We start from the raw sequence: 15,182 nt of genomic DNA on the forward strand, positions 1-15,182 counted from the left end.
GATGTGGAATGAGAAACCAGCTGTCGAAAATGGTAGAGATGGTCAGATTAGGAATTTTCAAATGGCCCTTGTACAGATACATGGATTGGAAAGGTTTAGAGGGATATGGGCCAAACATGAGCAAATGAAACTCAGCTTGCTAGGCACCTTTACTGGGATGTAGGGCCTGTTCTCCATGCTGTATAACCGTGAGTGTGGTGGTTGCTGAGCCAGTAAGGACGGTACCTTGTAGAACACAGACGAGACCTGTGCTGACACCAGACACAATGTCACTGATGAGCCAATCCTTCACATTGTAGGCCGGCAGCCAGGAGACGATTGGAAACAGACTGAGGCAGATCCTCTTTGCCTTTGCAGTGGAGCATCTGAAAGAGAGAACTGCTGAGTGTCTGGGAGCAGGAGATGCATCTCTTCAAGGATGTCCACCTCCCACTCCAACCTCCACCTGCCAAAGACACTGCAATTAGACATCCATCTTCTGCTTCCTGCTGGGGAGACACTTACTCTCCTACACTGCTGGTGACACCCTCAGTCCACTGAGTCCCAGCTATCCCCATGTCCCATCACCTGTGACTGCCACCAAAAAGAGATGCAAGAGTGGACATTGAACCGCTGGAAAATGACACTGGAGAGGTAGTAATGAGGGACAAGGACGATGAACTGAATAAGTACTTGCATCAGTCTTCACTGTGGAAGACACTAGCAGTATGGTGGAAGTTCCGGGTGTCAGGGGGCATGAAGTGTGTGAAGTTACCGTAACTAGAGAGAAAGTTCTTGGGAACATTCCCAAGGTCTGAAGGTGGATAAGTCACCTAGACCAGATGGTATACACCTCAGGGATCTGAAAGAGGTGGCTAAAGATATTGTGGAAGCATTAGTAAGCATCTTTGAAGAATCACTGGATTCTGGAATGATTCCAGAAGACAGGAAAATTGAAAATGTCACTCCACTCTTCAAGAAGGGAGAGAGGCAGAAGAAATGTAGAAACATAGAAACATAGAAAAAAGGTGCAGGAGTAGGCCATTCAGCCCTTCGAGCCTGCACCGCCATTCAGTACAATCATGGCTGATTATCCAACTCAGAACCCTGTACCTGCCTTCTCTCCATACCCCCTGATCCCTTTAGCCACAAGGGCCATATCTAACTCCCTCTTAAATATAACCAATGAACTGGCCTCAACTGTTTCCTGTGGCAGGGAATTCCACAGATTCACCACTCTCTGTGTGAAGAAGTTTTTCCTCATCTCAGTCCTAAAAGGCTTCCCCTTTATCCTCAAACTGTGACTCCTCATTCTGGACTTCCTCAACATCGGGAACAATCTTCCTGCATCTAGCCTGTCCAATCCCTTTAGGATTTTATACGTTTCAATCAGATCCCCCCTCAATCTTCTAAATTCCAGATAGTACAAGCCTAGTTGGTCCAGTCTTTCATCATATCAGAGTCCTGCCATCCCAGGAATCAATCTGGTGAACCTTCTTTGTACTCCCTCTATGGCAAGGATGTCTTTCCTCAGATTAGGGGACCAAAACTGCACACAATACTCCAGGTGTGGTCTCACCAAGGCCTTGTACAACTGCAATAGTACCTCCCGCTCCTGTACTCAAATCCTCTTACTATGAATGCCAGCATACCATTCGCCTTTTTCACCACCTGCTGTACCTGCATGCCCACTTTCAATGACTGATGTACAATGACACCCAGGTCTCGTTGCACCTCCCCTTTTCCTAATCGGCCACCATTCAGATAATAATCTGTTTTCCTGTTCTTGCCACCAAAGTGGATAACCTCACATTTATCCACATTAAATTGCATCTGCCATGAATTTGCCCACTCACCTAATCTATCCAAGTCACCCTGCATCCTCTTCGCATCCTCCTCACAGCTAACACTGCCGCCCAGCTTCGTGTCATCCACAAACTTGGAGATGCTGCATTTAATTCCCTCGCCTGTCATTAATATATATTGTAAACAACTAGGGTCCCAGCACTGAGCCTTGCGGTATCCCACTAAACACTGCCTGCCATTCTGAAAAGGTCCCGTTTATTCCCACTCTTTGCTTCCTGTCTGCCAACCAATTCTCTATCCACATCAATACCATACCCCCAATACTGTGTGCTTTAAGTTTGCACACTAATCTCCTGTGTGGGACCTTGTCAAAAGCCTTTTGAAAATCCAAATATACCACATCCACTGGTTCTCCCCATCCACTCTACTAGTTACATCCTCAAAAAATTCTATGAGATTCATCAGACATGATTTTCCTTTCACAAATCCATGCTGACTTTGTCCAATGATTTCACCGCTTTCCAAATGTGCTGTTATCACATCCTTGATAACTGACTCGAGCATTTTCCCCACCACCAACGTTAGGCTAACCGGTCTATAATTCCCCGTTTTCTCTCTCCCTCCTTTTTTAAAAAGCGGGGTTACATTAGTCACCCTCCAATCCTCAGGAACTAATCCAGAAATGAAACTATAGGCCAGTTAGTCTGACCTCAGTGGTTGGGAAGGTGTTGGAGTCGATTATTAAGGATGAGGTCTCAGGGTACTTAGATGCCCATGATAAAATAGGCCACATTCAGTATGGTTTCCTCAAGGAAAAATCTTACCTGACAAATCTGTTGGAAATAACAAGTAGGATAGACAAGGGAGAATTGGTTGATGTTGTAACACTCTCACTGGTCTCTTATATAAACTTGGCTCGTTAACTAACTCTGCTAACAGCCGCATGACTCAGCAATGAGAAGGCCACCATTCAAACAGTGAACAGGAAAAGAAAAGAAAATTAAAAGGGCCCATTTCAGTTAAGTAAGTCCAATGTGCACATAAACATTGGAGCTCATTTCCTGGAGTAGTCAGGTGTATTACTTTACTCATGCACTGAACCAACGTTCTGCATGAAAGACACCAGTCACAGTTTGAACTTCCCTTGAAGATCATCTTGAACAAACTGGCTGACTCAGGACTATTGGCCCTTCCTCCTTAAACCATTCGTCAGCAGAAAGCACCTCTTACAACGGGGACTCCCCTCTGAGCAGCATTCTGCATCATCCCTTGTGCCCGGCTCCACAACTCCACCGAAAAACTCCAAATCGAACTACTGTCCTTCACAAATCTGATCTGGCCCAGCCCTCTCAAATCTTTCCTCACATTGCATTGGGCAGAAAGTACAAAAACAATCCTGACTGGCTGATGCAACATTCCTAAGTTGAATAACATGGTTCCTTCCATAGCCTTCCACATCCAGGCATTTCAGTGCTGATCAAGTAACACTGCTTCCCTGCTCTCTCCAGGTGTTTCACGTAGTGCTGGGATTGCAAGAGACTGCCCTCACATCTCCTCTAATTCTGCTATCCTTGACCAGAAATCTCTGTCCCCCACTTTTCCCTGTAAGGGGGTAGGGTTTCATGCAGTCTCCCCTATCTATAGCCCCCATATTGTTACATACCCCAATCACATCCCCTCTTAAACTCAAACAACAGGAATTCTGCAGATGCTGGAAATTCAAGCAACACACATCAAAGTTGCTGGTGAACGCAGCAGGCCAGGCAGCATCTGTAGGAAGAGGTGCAGTCGATGTTTCAGGCCGAGACCCTTCGTCAGGACTAACTGAAGGAAGAGTGAGTAGGGGATTTGAAAGTTGGAGGGGGAGGGGGAGATCCAAAATGATAGGAGAAGACAGGAGGGGGAGGGATGGAGCCAAGAGCTGGACAGGTGATAGGCAGAAGAGGATACGAGAGGATCATGGGACAGGAGGTCCGGGAAGAAAGACAAGGGGGGGGACCCAGAGGATGGGCAAGAGGTATATTCAGAGGGACAGAGGGAGAAAAAGGAGAGTGAGAGAAAGAATGTGTGCATAAAAATAAGTAACAGATGGGGTACGAGGGGGAGGTGGGGCCTTAGCGGAAGTTAGAGAAGTCAATGTTCATGCCATCAGGTTGGAGGCTACCCAGACGGAAAATAAGGTGTTGTTCCTCCAGCCTGGGTGTGGCTTCATCTTTACAGTAGAGGAGGCCGTGGATAGACATGTCAGAGTGGGAATGGGATGTGGAATTAAAATGTGTGGCCACTGGGAGATCCTGCTTTCTCTGGCGGACAGAGCGTAGATGTTCAGCAAAGCGGTCTCCCAGTCTGCATCGGGTCTCGCCAATATATAAAAGGCCACATCGGGAGCACCGGATGCAGTATATCACCCCAGTCGACTCACAGGTGAAGTGTTGCCTCACCTGGAAGGACTGTTTGGGGCCCTGAATGGTGGTAAGGGAGGAAGTGTAAGAGCATGTGTAGCACTTGTTCCGCTTACACGGATAAGTGCCAGGAGGGAGATCAGTGGGGAGGGATGGGGGGGACGAATGGACAAGGGAGTTGCGTAGGGAGCGATCCCTGCGGAATGCGGGGGGGGGAGGGAAAGATGTGCTTAGTGATGGGATCCCGTTGGAGGTGGCGGAAGTTATGGAGAATAATATGTTGGACCCGGAGGCTGGTGGGGTGGTAGGTGAGGACCAGGGGAACCCTATTCCTAGTGGGGTGGCGGGAGGATGGAGTGAGAGCAGATGTACGTGAAATAGGGGGGATGCGTTTAAGAGCAGAGTTGATAGTGGAGGAAGGGAAGCCCCTTTCTTTAAAAAAGGAAGACATCTCCCTCGTCCTAGAATGAAAAGCCTCATCCTGACAGCAGATGCGGCGGAGACGGAGGAATTGCGAGAAGGGGATGGCGTTTTTGCAAGAGACAGGGTGAGAAGAGGAATAGTCCAGATAGCTGTGAGAGTCAGTAGGCTTATAGTAGACATCAGTGGATAAGCTGTCTCCAGAGACAGAGACAGAAAGATCCAGAAAGGGGAGGGAGGTGTCGGAAATGGACCAGGTAAACTTGAGGGCAGGGTGAAAGTTGGAGGCAAAGTTAATAAAGTCAACGAGTTCTGCATGCGTGCAGGAAGCAGCGCCAATGCAGTCGTCGATGTAGCGAAGGAAAAGTGGGGGACAGATACCAGAATAGGCATGGAACATAGATTGTTCCACAAAGCCAACAAAAAGGCAGGCATAGCTAGGACCCATACGGGTGCCCATAGCTACACCTTTAGTTTGGAGGAAGTGGGAGGAGCAAAAGGAGAAATTATTAAGAGTAAGGACTAATTCCGCTAGACGGAGCAGAGTGGTGGTAGAGGGGAACTGATTAGGTCTGGAATCCAAAAAGAAGCGTAGAACTTTGAGACCTTCCTGATGGGGGATGGAAGTATATAGGGACTGGACATCCATGGTGAAAATAAAGTGGTGGGGGCCAGGGAACTTAAAATCATCGAAAAGTTTAAGAGCGTGAGAAGTGTCACGAACATAGGTCGGAAGGGATTGAACAAGAGGTGATAAAACCGTGTCGAGGTATGCAGAAACGAGTTCGGTGGGGCAGGAGCAAGCTGAGACAATAGCTTAAACTCGTCTGGTCCAGGGACAGCAAAGCCAGCCTGTCCAGAATTGAAACAATCTATCCCTGGAGCTGAGCAGGCAAACTGTTCGTATTTCTGTGTCAAACTGGGACCAGTCATGGAGTGAATAGCGTTTTGCAGGACCCTGGACTGGTGTCATCATACACACAGCAATGAGGAGTTTGATCTCAGTCCAGTTCCCGGGCCCCTGTGGTGCTGGAACGGGGAGACACTCACACACTGACCACAGTGTTCTCGATACTCTGTGTGATTGGCCATTTCACATCACTCACCTAAAGTAGATCTTCACATGATCCAGGGTGGTTTTGTGACACCTCTCAACTGGCTGGTGCTGAGCTTTGAAACCAGGCTCCGAGTAGGCAGAGCGGGTGACCGTGTACTGAAGTTTCCCAGGTTTCATGGTCCTGCGTCCTGCAATAGGTTCGATAACCACTGCCCCTCTTCACGACCTCCAGTGACTGTCCTGGGAGTGAGCAAAGTACTGGGTCAGGGGAGGTGAGGAAATGCTCCCATTGGCAAGAAAGCCCAACTCACGTCCATCAAATAAACAGCTGACATCATTCAAAATGAGGTTTCAGTGCTGCCCTGGGTGAGCGAGACTTCAATTTTTTACTGTTCTGTGCAGTGCTAGCATCACGCTAACAACGTTCTCTCTGGCCACCACTGATGCTACAGAACAAATCTGACATTCACTAACTGCTCTTGCCAAGGTGGGGAGTAAGGACAGCTCCCTCCTGGGGAGGCAGCTGCAGGATTTAGAGGTGAAGATGGTAAACGTTAGTTGCCACCTTGGATCTGAACCTGAGAATCACAGATTCCTTGTTGCAGCCACACTGCCTCATCTGAGGAGACGTGAACAGAGGTGGACGTAGTGTTCGTGTTAGTGAGTACAGAGAGCAGCTTGTCAAAGTTATTCGAAACTCCAGAAGGAGGATGTATCCCCTTTTTGTTCTCATTGGCTTCACTGACCTAAAAATCTCAGTGGGGAGCCAAGGTCATAGGTTTAGGGTGGGGTAACATTTTCACACAGCAGGTAGTGAGTATATGGAACAAGAAGTGGTTGAGGCAGCTACAAAAGGATCATTTCAGAAGCACTTGGATAAGTTGGGCTGAGCGTAGAGGATATGGGCCAAATGCAAACAATTGAACTAGCTGAGTAGACACAATGGCCAGCAAGGACTGGTTGGGCCAAAGGCCCATATCTGTGCTGTATTGTTCGAAGATTCTATGACTTCAGGTTCCTTCGCCCATGGACTCCATGCCAACCATCAACCCCCACTTATACTAGTCCCTCATTAATCCCACTTTATTCCCCCCATTTCCATCAACTCCCCCTTGTTTCTACTGTTAGAAACGTGAGGATTAACTTACATGGTCACAGAGAGAAAGTACAAACACCACACAGACAGTCAAACCAACATGGAACTAATGCCATGAAAAGGGTCATTAGCACACTGGCCTTTGTCAGTCAGGGCATTAAGTACATTAAATTCAAGTTCAGCTTTGTTGTCATCCAACTGTACATATGCACAACCAAATGAAACAATGTTCCTCCAGACTACGGTGCACCCACGAAACATACGGCACGGTGTACGCAGTGTTCAGCGCAGGTAAACAGTAAACAGCTCGCTACCCTGCAGCTGAGACCCGGTGGTGGCAGGGTGTTCATGAGTCTCACAGCCTGGGGAAAGAAGCTGTTACCCAGTCTGATCACCTGATGCTCCGGTGCCTCCTTCCTGATGGTAATAGGTTAAAGAGATTGAGAGCCACAGCGCTTCCAGCCCTTTGTATACGAAGTATGCATGTTGCAGTTGTGTAAGTCACTGGTGAGGCTACACTTGGAGTACTGTGTACAGTTCTGGTCACCCTGTTATAGGAAATCTGTTGTTAAACTGGAAAGATTGCAGAAAAGGTTTACGAGGGAGGACTGGATTTCTTTGGAGAGCTTGGCAAGGCTCCTTGGAGCATAAAAGAATGAGGGGCGTCCTTATAGAAATGTTAAAATGTTGGGAGTGGTTTAAACTAATATGGCAGGGGGATGGGAACCAGGATGATAGAGCTGAGGATGAGCCAGCAGGTTTACAAGTAGATGCTGGGTGTAACATGGATGTAAGGAAAGACAAGCCAATGATTGGGTACAAAAGCAGACAAAGAGTTAAATTGTACCCCAGAGGCAAAATTCAAAAGGGTGAAGACTGCAAGACTGAAGGTGCTGTAATTAAAGGCACGTAGCATTCGGAATAAGGTGGACAAACTCATGGCGCAATTAGAGATTGGTCAGTCGACATTGTGGGCATCACTGAGTCGTGGCTGAAAGAAGGCTATAGTTGGGAGCTTAACATCAAAGGATATACTTTGTATCGAAAGGACAGGCAGGAAGGCAGAGGCAGTGGTGAGGCTCCGTTGGTAAGAGATGGAATTACAACTTAAGAAAGAGGTGACGTAAAGTCAGAGAAACTAATCTTTCTGGATGGAGTTAAGAAACTGCAAGGGTAAAAAAAAACCATTATGGAAATACATATAGGCCCCTAAATAGTAGGCAAGATGTAGGGTTGAGATTGCAAAGGGAGTTGGAAAGGGGCATTTAATAAGGGTAATGTCACAGTTGTAATGGGGGACTTCAATATGCAAGGGGATTGGGAAAATCAGGTTGGTATCACATCACAAGACTTTGTTGAATGCCTATGAGATGGCTTTTTAGAGCAGCTTGACCTTGAGCCTATTCGGGGAAAGGATATCTTAGATCGGGTGTTGTGTAACAACCCAGATCTTATTAGGGAGCTTAACGTAAAGGAACCCTTAGGAGACAGTGATCATAATATGATTGAATTCATACTGCAATTTGAGAGGAGATGCATAACTCACATGTATCTGTATCACAATGAAATAAAGGGAATTAGAAAAGCATGAGAGAGGAGCTTTCCAGATGGATTGGAGGAGGATACTGGCGGGGATATCAGCAGAGCAGAGACAGCTGAAGTTTCTGGGAATAGTTCACAAGGCGCAGGATAGATATGTCCCACAGAGGAAGAAGTTCTCAAATCGCAGGTATGGGCAACCGTGGCAGACAAGGGAAGTTAAGGACTACATAAAAGCCAAAGAAAGGGTATATAAGGTAGCAAAAGTGAGTGGGAAGTTGGATGATTGGGAAGCTTTTAAAATCTAACAAAAGGCAACTAAAAAACTATAAAAAGGGAAAAGATGAAATATGAGGGCAGACTAGCCAATAATATAAAGCAGGATACCAAAAGTTTTTTCAGTTATATAAAGAGTAAAAGGGAGGTGAGATTTGAAATTGGACGACTGGGAAATTATGCTGGTGAGGTAGTAATGGGGGACAAAGAAGTGGCAGATGAACTTAGTAAGTACTTTGTATCAGTCTTCACTGTAGAAGGCACTAGCTGTGTGCCAGAGGACCGTGAGTGTCAGGGAGCAGGAGTGAGTGCCATTGTTATTATAAAGGAAAAAGTGCAAGGCAAGCTCAAAGGTGGATAAGTCACCTGGACCAGATGGACTACATCCCAGAGGCTTGAGAGAGGTTGCTGAAGAGATAATGGATGCATTGGTCATGATCTTTCAAGAATCACTTGATTCCGACATGGTCCCAGAGGACTGGGAGATTGCAAATATCACTCCGCTCTTTAAGAAGGGAAGAAAGCAAAAGAAAGGAAATTATAGGCCAGTTTGATGAACCTCAGTGCTTGGGAAAGTATTCGAGTCCATTACTAAGGACGAGGTATCGGGGTATTTGGAGACTAATGATAAACTAAGTTAAAGTCAGCATAGTTTCTGTAAGAGAAACCTTGCCTGACAAATCTCTTAGAGTTCTTCAAGGAAGTAACAAGCAAGGGGGACAAAAGAGATGTCCCCAACCAACACATATTCCACTCTCCCCTCCTACCCCTCCTCACAGTCCCCCACACCCTGCTCTCATGACTATACCCCTTCCCCACACGAAACCACCACGGTGGGTTTCACAGCTGAACAGGTGAGAAGACAGCTGAAACGTCTCAATCCAAGCAAGGCTGCAGGACCGGATGGTGTCAGTACCAGGGTGCTCAAAGCCTGTGCCCCTCAGCTATGTGGAGTACTTCACCAAGTCTTCAACCTGAGCCTGAGGCTCCGGAGAGCTCCTGTGCTGTGGAAGACGTCCTGCCTTATCCCTGTGCTGAAGACGCCGCGCCCCAGCGGCCTCCATGACTACAGACTGGTGGCATTGACCTCCCACATCATGAAGACCCTGGAGAGACTTGTTCTGGAGCTGCTCCGGCTATGATCAGGCCACACTTAGATCCCCTCCAGTTTGCCTACCAGCACCAACTAAGAGTTGAGGATGCCACCGTCTACCTGCTGAACCGTGTCTACACCCACCTGGACAAGCCAGCGAGCACTGTGAGGGTCATGTTTTTTGACTTCTCCAGTGCGTTCAACACCATCTGCCCTGCTCTGCTGGGGGAGAAGCTGACAGTGATGCAGGTGGATGCTTTCCTGGTGTCATGGATTCTTGATTACCTGACTGGCAGACCACAGTACGTGTGCTTGCAACACTGTGTGTCCAACAGAGTGATCAGCAGCACTGGGGCTCCACAGGGGACTGTCTTGTCTCCCTTTCTCTTCACCATTTACACCTCGGACTTCAACTACTGCACAGAGTCTTGTCATCTTCAGAAGTTTTCCGATGACTCTGCCATAGTTGGAGGAAACTTTGTCACATGGTGTGAGCAGAATTATCTGCAGCTTAATGTGAAAAAGACTAAGGAGCTGGTGGTAGACCTGAGGAGACTTATTTCATAATTTACTGGCATAATTTACATATTACTATTTAACTATTTATGGTTTTATTACTATTTAATTATTTATGGTGCAACTGTAACGAAAACCAATTTCCCTCGGGATCAATAAAGTATGACTATGTATGACTATGAAGAGTGGATGTTATTTCCTTAGATCCTCAGAAGGCATTTGATAAGGTGCCACACAAGAGGCTGCTTAACAAGGTAAAATCCTATGGTGTTACAGGAAAGATATTGGCATGGACAGAGGAATGGCTGACAGGCAGGAGGCAATGAGTGGGAATCCACTGGTAGAGTGGATAGGGGAGAACCCATGGATGTGGTATATTTGGATTTTCAAAAGACTTTTGACAAGGTCCCACACAGGAGATTAATGTGCAAACTTAAAGCACACAGTATTGGGGGTAAGGTATTGATGTGGATAGAGAATTGGTTAGCAGACAGGAAGCAAAGAGTGGGAATAAACGGGACCTTTTCAGAATGGCAGGCAGTGTTTAGTGGGGTACCGCAAGGCTCAGTGCTGGGACCCCAGTTGTTTACAATATATATTAATGACTTGGATGAGGGAATTAAATGCAGCATCTCCAAGTTTGCGGATGACACGAAGCCGGGCGGCAGTGTTAGCTGTGAGGAGGATGCTAAGAGGATGCAGGGTGACTTGGATAGGTTGGGTGAGTGGGCAGATTCATGGCAGGTGCAATTTAATGTGGATAAATGTGAAGTTATCCACTTTGGTGGCAAAAATAGGAAAACAGATTATTATCTGAATGGTGGCCGATTAGGAAAAGGGGAGGTGCAACGAGACCTGGGTGTCATTATACGCCAGTCATTGAAAGTGGGCATGCAGGTACAGCAGGCGGTGAAAAAGGCAAATGGTATGCTGGCATTTATAGCGAGAGGATTCGAGTACAGGAGCAGGGAGGTTCTACTGCAGTTGTACAAGGCCTTGGTCAGACCACACCTGGAGTATTGTGTGCAGTTTTGGTCCCCTAATCTGAGGAAAGACATCTTTGCCATAGAGGGAGTACAAAGAAGGTTCACCAGATTGATTCCTGGGATGGCAGGACTTTCATATGAAGAAAGACTGGATGAACTAGGCTTGTACTCGTTGGAATTTAGAAGATTGAGGGGGGATCTGATTGAAACGTATAAAATCCTAAAGGGATTGGACAGGCTAGATGCAGGAAGATTGTTCCCGATGTTGGGGAAGTCCAGAACGAGGGGTCACAGTTTGAGGATAAAGGGGAAGCCTTTTAGGACCGAGATTAGGAAAAACTTCTTCACACAGAGAGTGGTGAATCTGTGGAATTCTCTGCCACAGGAAACAGTTGAGGCCAGTTCATTGGCTATATTTAAGAGGGAGTTAGATATGGCCCTTGTGGCTAAAGGGATCGGGGGTATGGAGGGAAGGCTGGTGCAGGGTTCTGAGTTGGATGATCAGCCATGATCATAATAAATGGCGGCGCAGGCTCGAAGAGCCGAATGGCCTACTCCTGCACCTATTTTCTATGTTTCTATGTTTCTATATAAAGGTTTTCGTGCCACTGGGTCGCCATGGTGACACCTACACTGCTGACCTCACCTGGAAGCAGGTTTTATCTAGTTGATCTCCCACATTGTTGGGAGAGTAGTTTTCCACAGTATAGCCACATAGAAACAGCTTGGGAAAACTATGTCTCTGTAGAGAGCTCTACAGATCAGCAAATGGGGTGCAAATTTGGGAATTGGAAGAGAATTATGAGAGGAATTTGTATTGTGAGTTCGGCAAGGAAAATAGATTCAATGAATGAGAAATGGGAGCAAAGTGAGTGTGAACATTGGGTTTGGTATATTGGGCTATGGAAGGAGGAAAGATCAGCATTTAAGAAGGGCATAGTTTATGGAGTAAGTTGGAAAAGGGGGATAGAGAGGAGGGAGGAATGGAGGAGTATGGAGAGGTGAAAGAGAGGAAGACAGAAAGGGGGAAGGAAAGAGGGGAGAGGGAAAGGAAGAAGACAGAAGTAGGAGAGTGGGAAATGAGAGAGAAGAGGGAGAGTGATAGGAGAGAGAAGGGGGAGAGAGGGGGACAAGGAAGGGAGAGGAAGATCAGTAGAGAACCAGGTGGAGTGTTGGAGAGAATGGAGAAAACCTATGATAAGGAACCTCCTCCTAACTTGTGATAGCATCAAAAACTTAAACCCATTCCTAACCCAAAGAACACAAGAGGAGACCACTCGATCCATCAATCCTGCCTCACCATTCAGTACGCCAACACGAAGAAATCTGTAGATGCTGGAAATTCAAGCAACACACACAAAAAATACTGGTGAACGCAGCAGGCCAGGCAGCATCTATAGGAAGAGGTACAGTTGATGTTTTGGGCCGAGACCCTTCGTCAGGACTAACTGAAAGAAGAGATACTGCACAGAATGAAGTTTGATCTCTGCACCTTATCATCTCAATGACACCCCCCCCCCCACCATACCCAGGTCAACAGAACTGCACAGAATCAAGTGTGATCTCACCAACCTCCTGTACAGGTGTACCTGACATTCCAATGCCCCGGGTCTCTTTGCTCCACAGCTCTCTTCAAGCCCGGCCATTTCCTGGTTGAACTTTTCAAGGAGCAACCCACACTTTTCTGTTAAATTCCATTTGCCATACTCCAGCCCTCTCCCCAGACAGGCTGGGATTGGCTTTGGAGTTGGTTTGTTACAGTATTGTCACAGTGACGCAATCCTGGTGCAAATTTAGGTAGCCCTCTTCACTGTTCACTAATTGTGGAAGCTTACTAACAACATTGACAATCTTGTCATCCAGATCAGTAACGTGGCACCAATCTCTGGGGCACACCACTGGTTAGAAGCATCCAATCTGAAAAACACCCTGTACTACCACCATCCATCCAGCCATCAAAATTGTGTCCAACTGCTAACTCCCCCTGTATCCCATGATATCTATCTTGGGCAAGCCTCCCAAGCTGACAAACACATGTCTGGCTTTAGTCCCGTCAATTAGTCCACTACCTTGTCCTGCACGTAATTGTGGCAAGTTCCATTCTGCTAGCCCCCCTGTTCTGATAGGAATGTCTGCAGAGAGCTGGACTGCAGTGGTGCCACCCTGACGCTGGTAATATCAGATCCTCCCCCAGCAGGGTTCCATAACCGGTGGATTCGGAGAGTACGAGTCTCACATCCACCCCATCTCAGGAACACACTCCATTATATCATTTCTTCCCCTAATACAGGTACTTAAACCCGCAACATTAGCAAGGGATGGGGATCCTGTGATTGCTAACTAGCAACAATGAGCACTAAGGCAGGGCAGTTACACTGAGTGTGGGAAGGATTGGTCTAGTCCACTCCTCGGGCAGGATATGAAGACCACAATGATTTAGGGAACCACCCCAGTGGGTCCGGAGTCGGACTGTGTATTGCCGGCTGTTTGCCTTGGAGCACAGAAGGTTAGGAAGAGATCTAGGCAGATCCTGGTGGCTCTACACATGATGAGGAAAGAGACCTGCCCTGGCACTGGAAGCCACTGTTCCCTCTAAGCTGAGTGAGTGTGTAACCACACTGTAACTGAAATGGTACTGTACACAATCCTTAGTTTGCGTACAACTGGAATTAAATACAATGTTAACTTTAAAGTGCTGTGCACTTTTCAGACCGTGTAAATTTTTCTGCATGGAGCAACGGTTTGACCACGCAGGTATAAAAAAAATTAGAGGGAACATTGTGGGGAGCACAAGGCTGGAGGATCTAACCAGCCCAGCAAAGCTCATCGGACTCATGCATAGACACGGCTCATCGCACCCGTGGATAGACATGGCTCATCGAACCCGTGGATAGACACGGCTCATCGCACCCGTGGATAGACACGGCTCATCGCACCCGTGGATAGACACGGCTCATCACACAGCCGTGGATAGACACGGCTCATCGCACCCGTGGATAGACATGGCTCACCACACAGCCGTGGATAGACACGGCTCATCGCACCCGTGGATAGACACGGCTCATCGCACCCGTGGATAGACATGGCTCATCGAACCCGTGGATAGACACGGCTCATCGCACCCGTGGATAGACACGGCTCATCGCACCCGTGGATAGACACGGCTCATCACACAGCCGTGGATAGACACGGCTCATCGCACCCGTGGATAGACATGGCTCACCACACAGCCGTGGATAGACACGGCTCATCGCACCCGTGGATAGACACGGCTCATCGCACCCGTGGATAGACACGGCTCATCACACAGCCGTGGATAGACACGGCTCATCGCACCTGTGGATAGACACGGCTCATCGCACCCGTGGATAGAAACGGCTCATCGCACCCGTGGATAGACACGGCTCATCGCACCCGTGGATAGACACGGCTCATCGCACCCGTGGATAGACACGGCTCATCACACAGCCGTGGATAGAAACGGCTCATCGCACCCGTGGATAGACACGGCTCATCGCACCCGTGGATAGACGCGGCTCATCGCACCCGTGGATAGACACGGCTCATCGCACCCGTAGATTGACACGGCTATCGACATTACAGTGGATAGAAGCCGACACAGGATTCCACCCAGGAGACAGTTTGAGATGTACACACAAAACTCTGCAGTTCTTCAAGTGACAAATAACAGCCAAGGCATTTTGCGGAATGTGATAAGGATTTTACCTGTACTTTTACCTTCTGTCTCTGTGGACGAACTTGCCAATATACAGCTACACCTTTGCTCAACTGGATTGAGCTCTTTTATACAATCTAGACACAACCATTTCCATTGCCATGTTAATAATTAAGTATAATCAGATTTTGATTGAGATTGACATTGGGTCTTCAAGGTCTGAGAGAGGGAGGGAGCTTGCCTTGCCCATCATTGAACAATTCTTTGGGAACAGCCATTGTTTTTATGGCAAAATGATATAAGTAAACAGAGATGATGATATCGTTTGATTGGACA

General features: G+C 47.4%; 1 protein-coding gene across 3 annotated transcripts in view; it reads right to left on the bottom strand.

Annotated features, from left to right (window-relative positions):
- Positions 1–14,951, bottom strand: part of LOC134359263 (chloride anion exchanger-like) — a 145,124-nt gene extending 130,173 nt beyond the window's left edge. For 2 of the 3 annotated variants that reach the window (XM_063072225.1, XM_063072223.1), the window contains exons 1-3: positions 14,897–14,951; positions 5,714–5,904; positions 226–365 (exon numbers count right to left, since the gene is read on the bottom strand). In XM_063072225.1, coding sequence (XP_062928295.1) covers positions 226–365; positions 5,714–5,841 — 268 coding nt within the window. In that variant the 5' untranslated portion in view covers positions 5,842–5,904; positions 14,897–14,951. The remainder of the gene's footprint in view (positions 1–225; positions 366–5,713; positions 5,905–14,896) is intronic. The other variant, XM_063072224.1, reaches the window with a different exon arrangement.
- Between the last annotated feature and the right edge of the window lie 231 nt (positions 14,952–15,182).

This window comes from Mobula hypostoma, chromosome 20 (assembly GCF_963921235.1).
Source record: "Mobula hypostoma chromosome 20, sMobHyp1.1, whole genome shotgun sequence".
NCBI classification, from domain to species: domain Eukaryota; kingdom Metazoa; phylum Chordata; class Chondrichthyes; order Myliobatiformes; family Myliobatidae; genus Mobula; species Mobula hypostoma.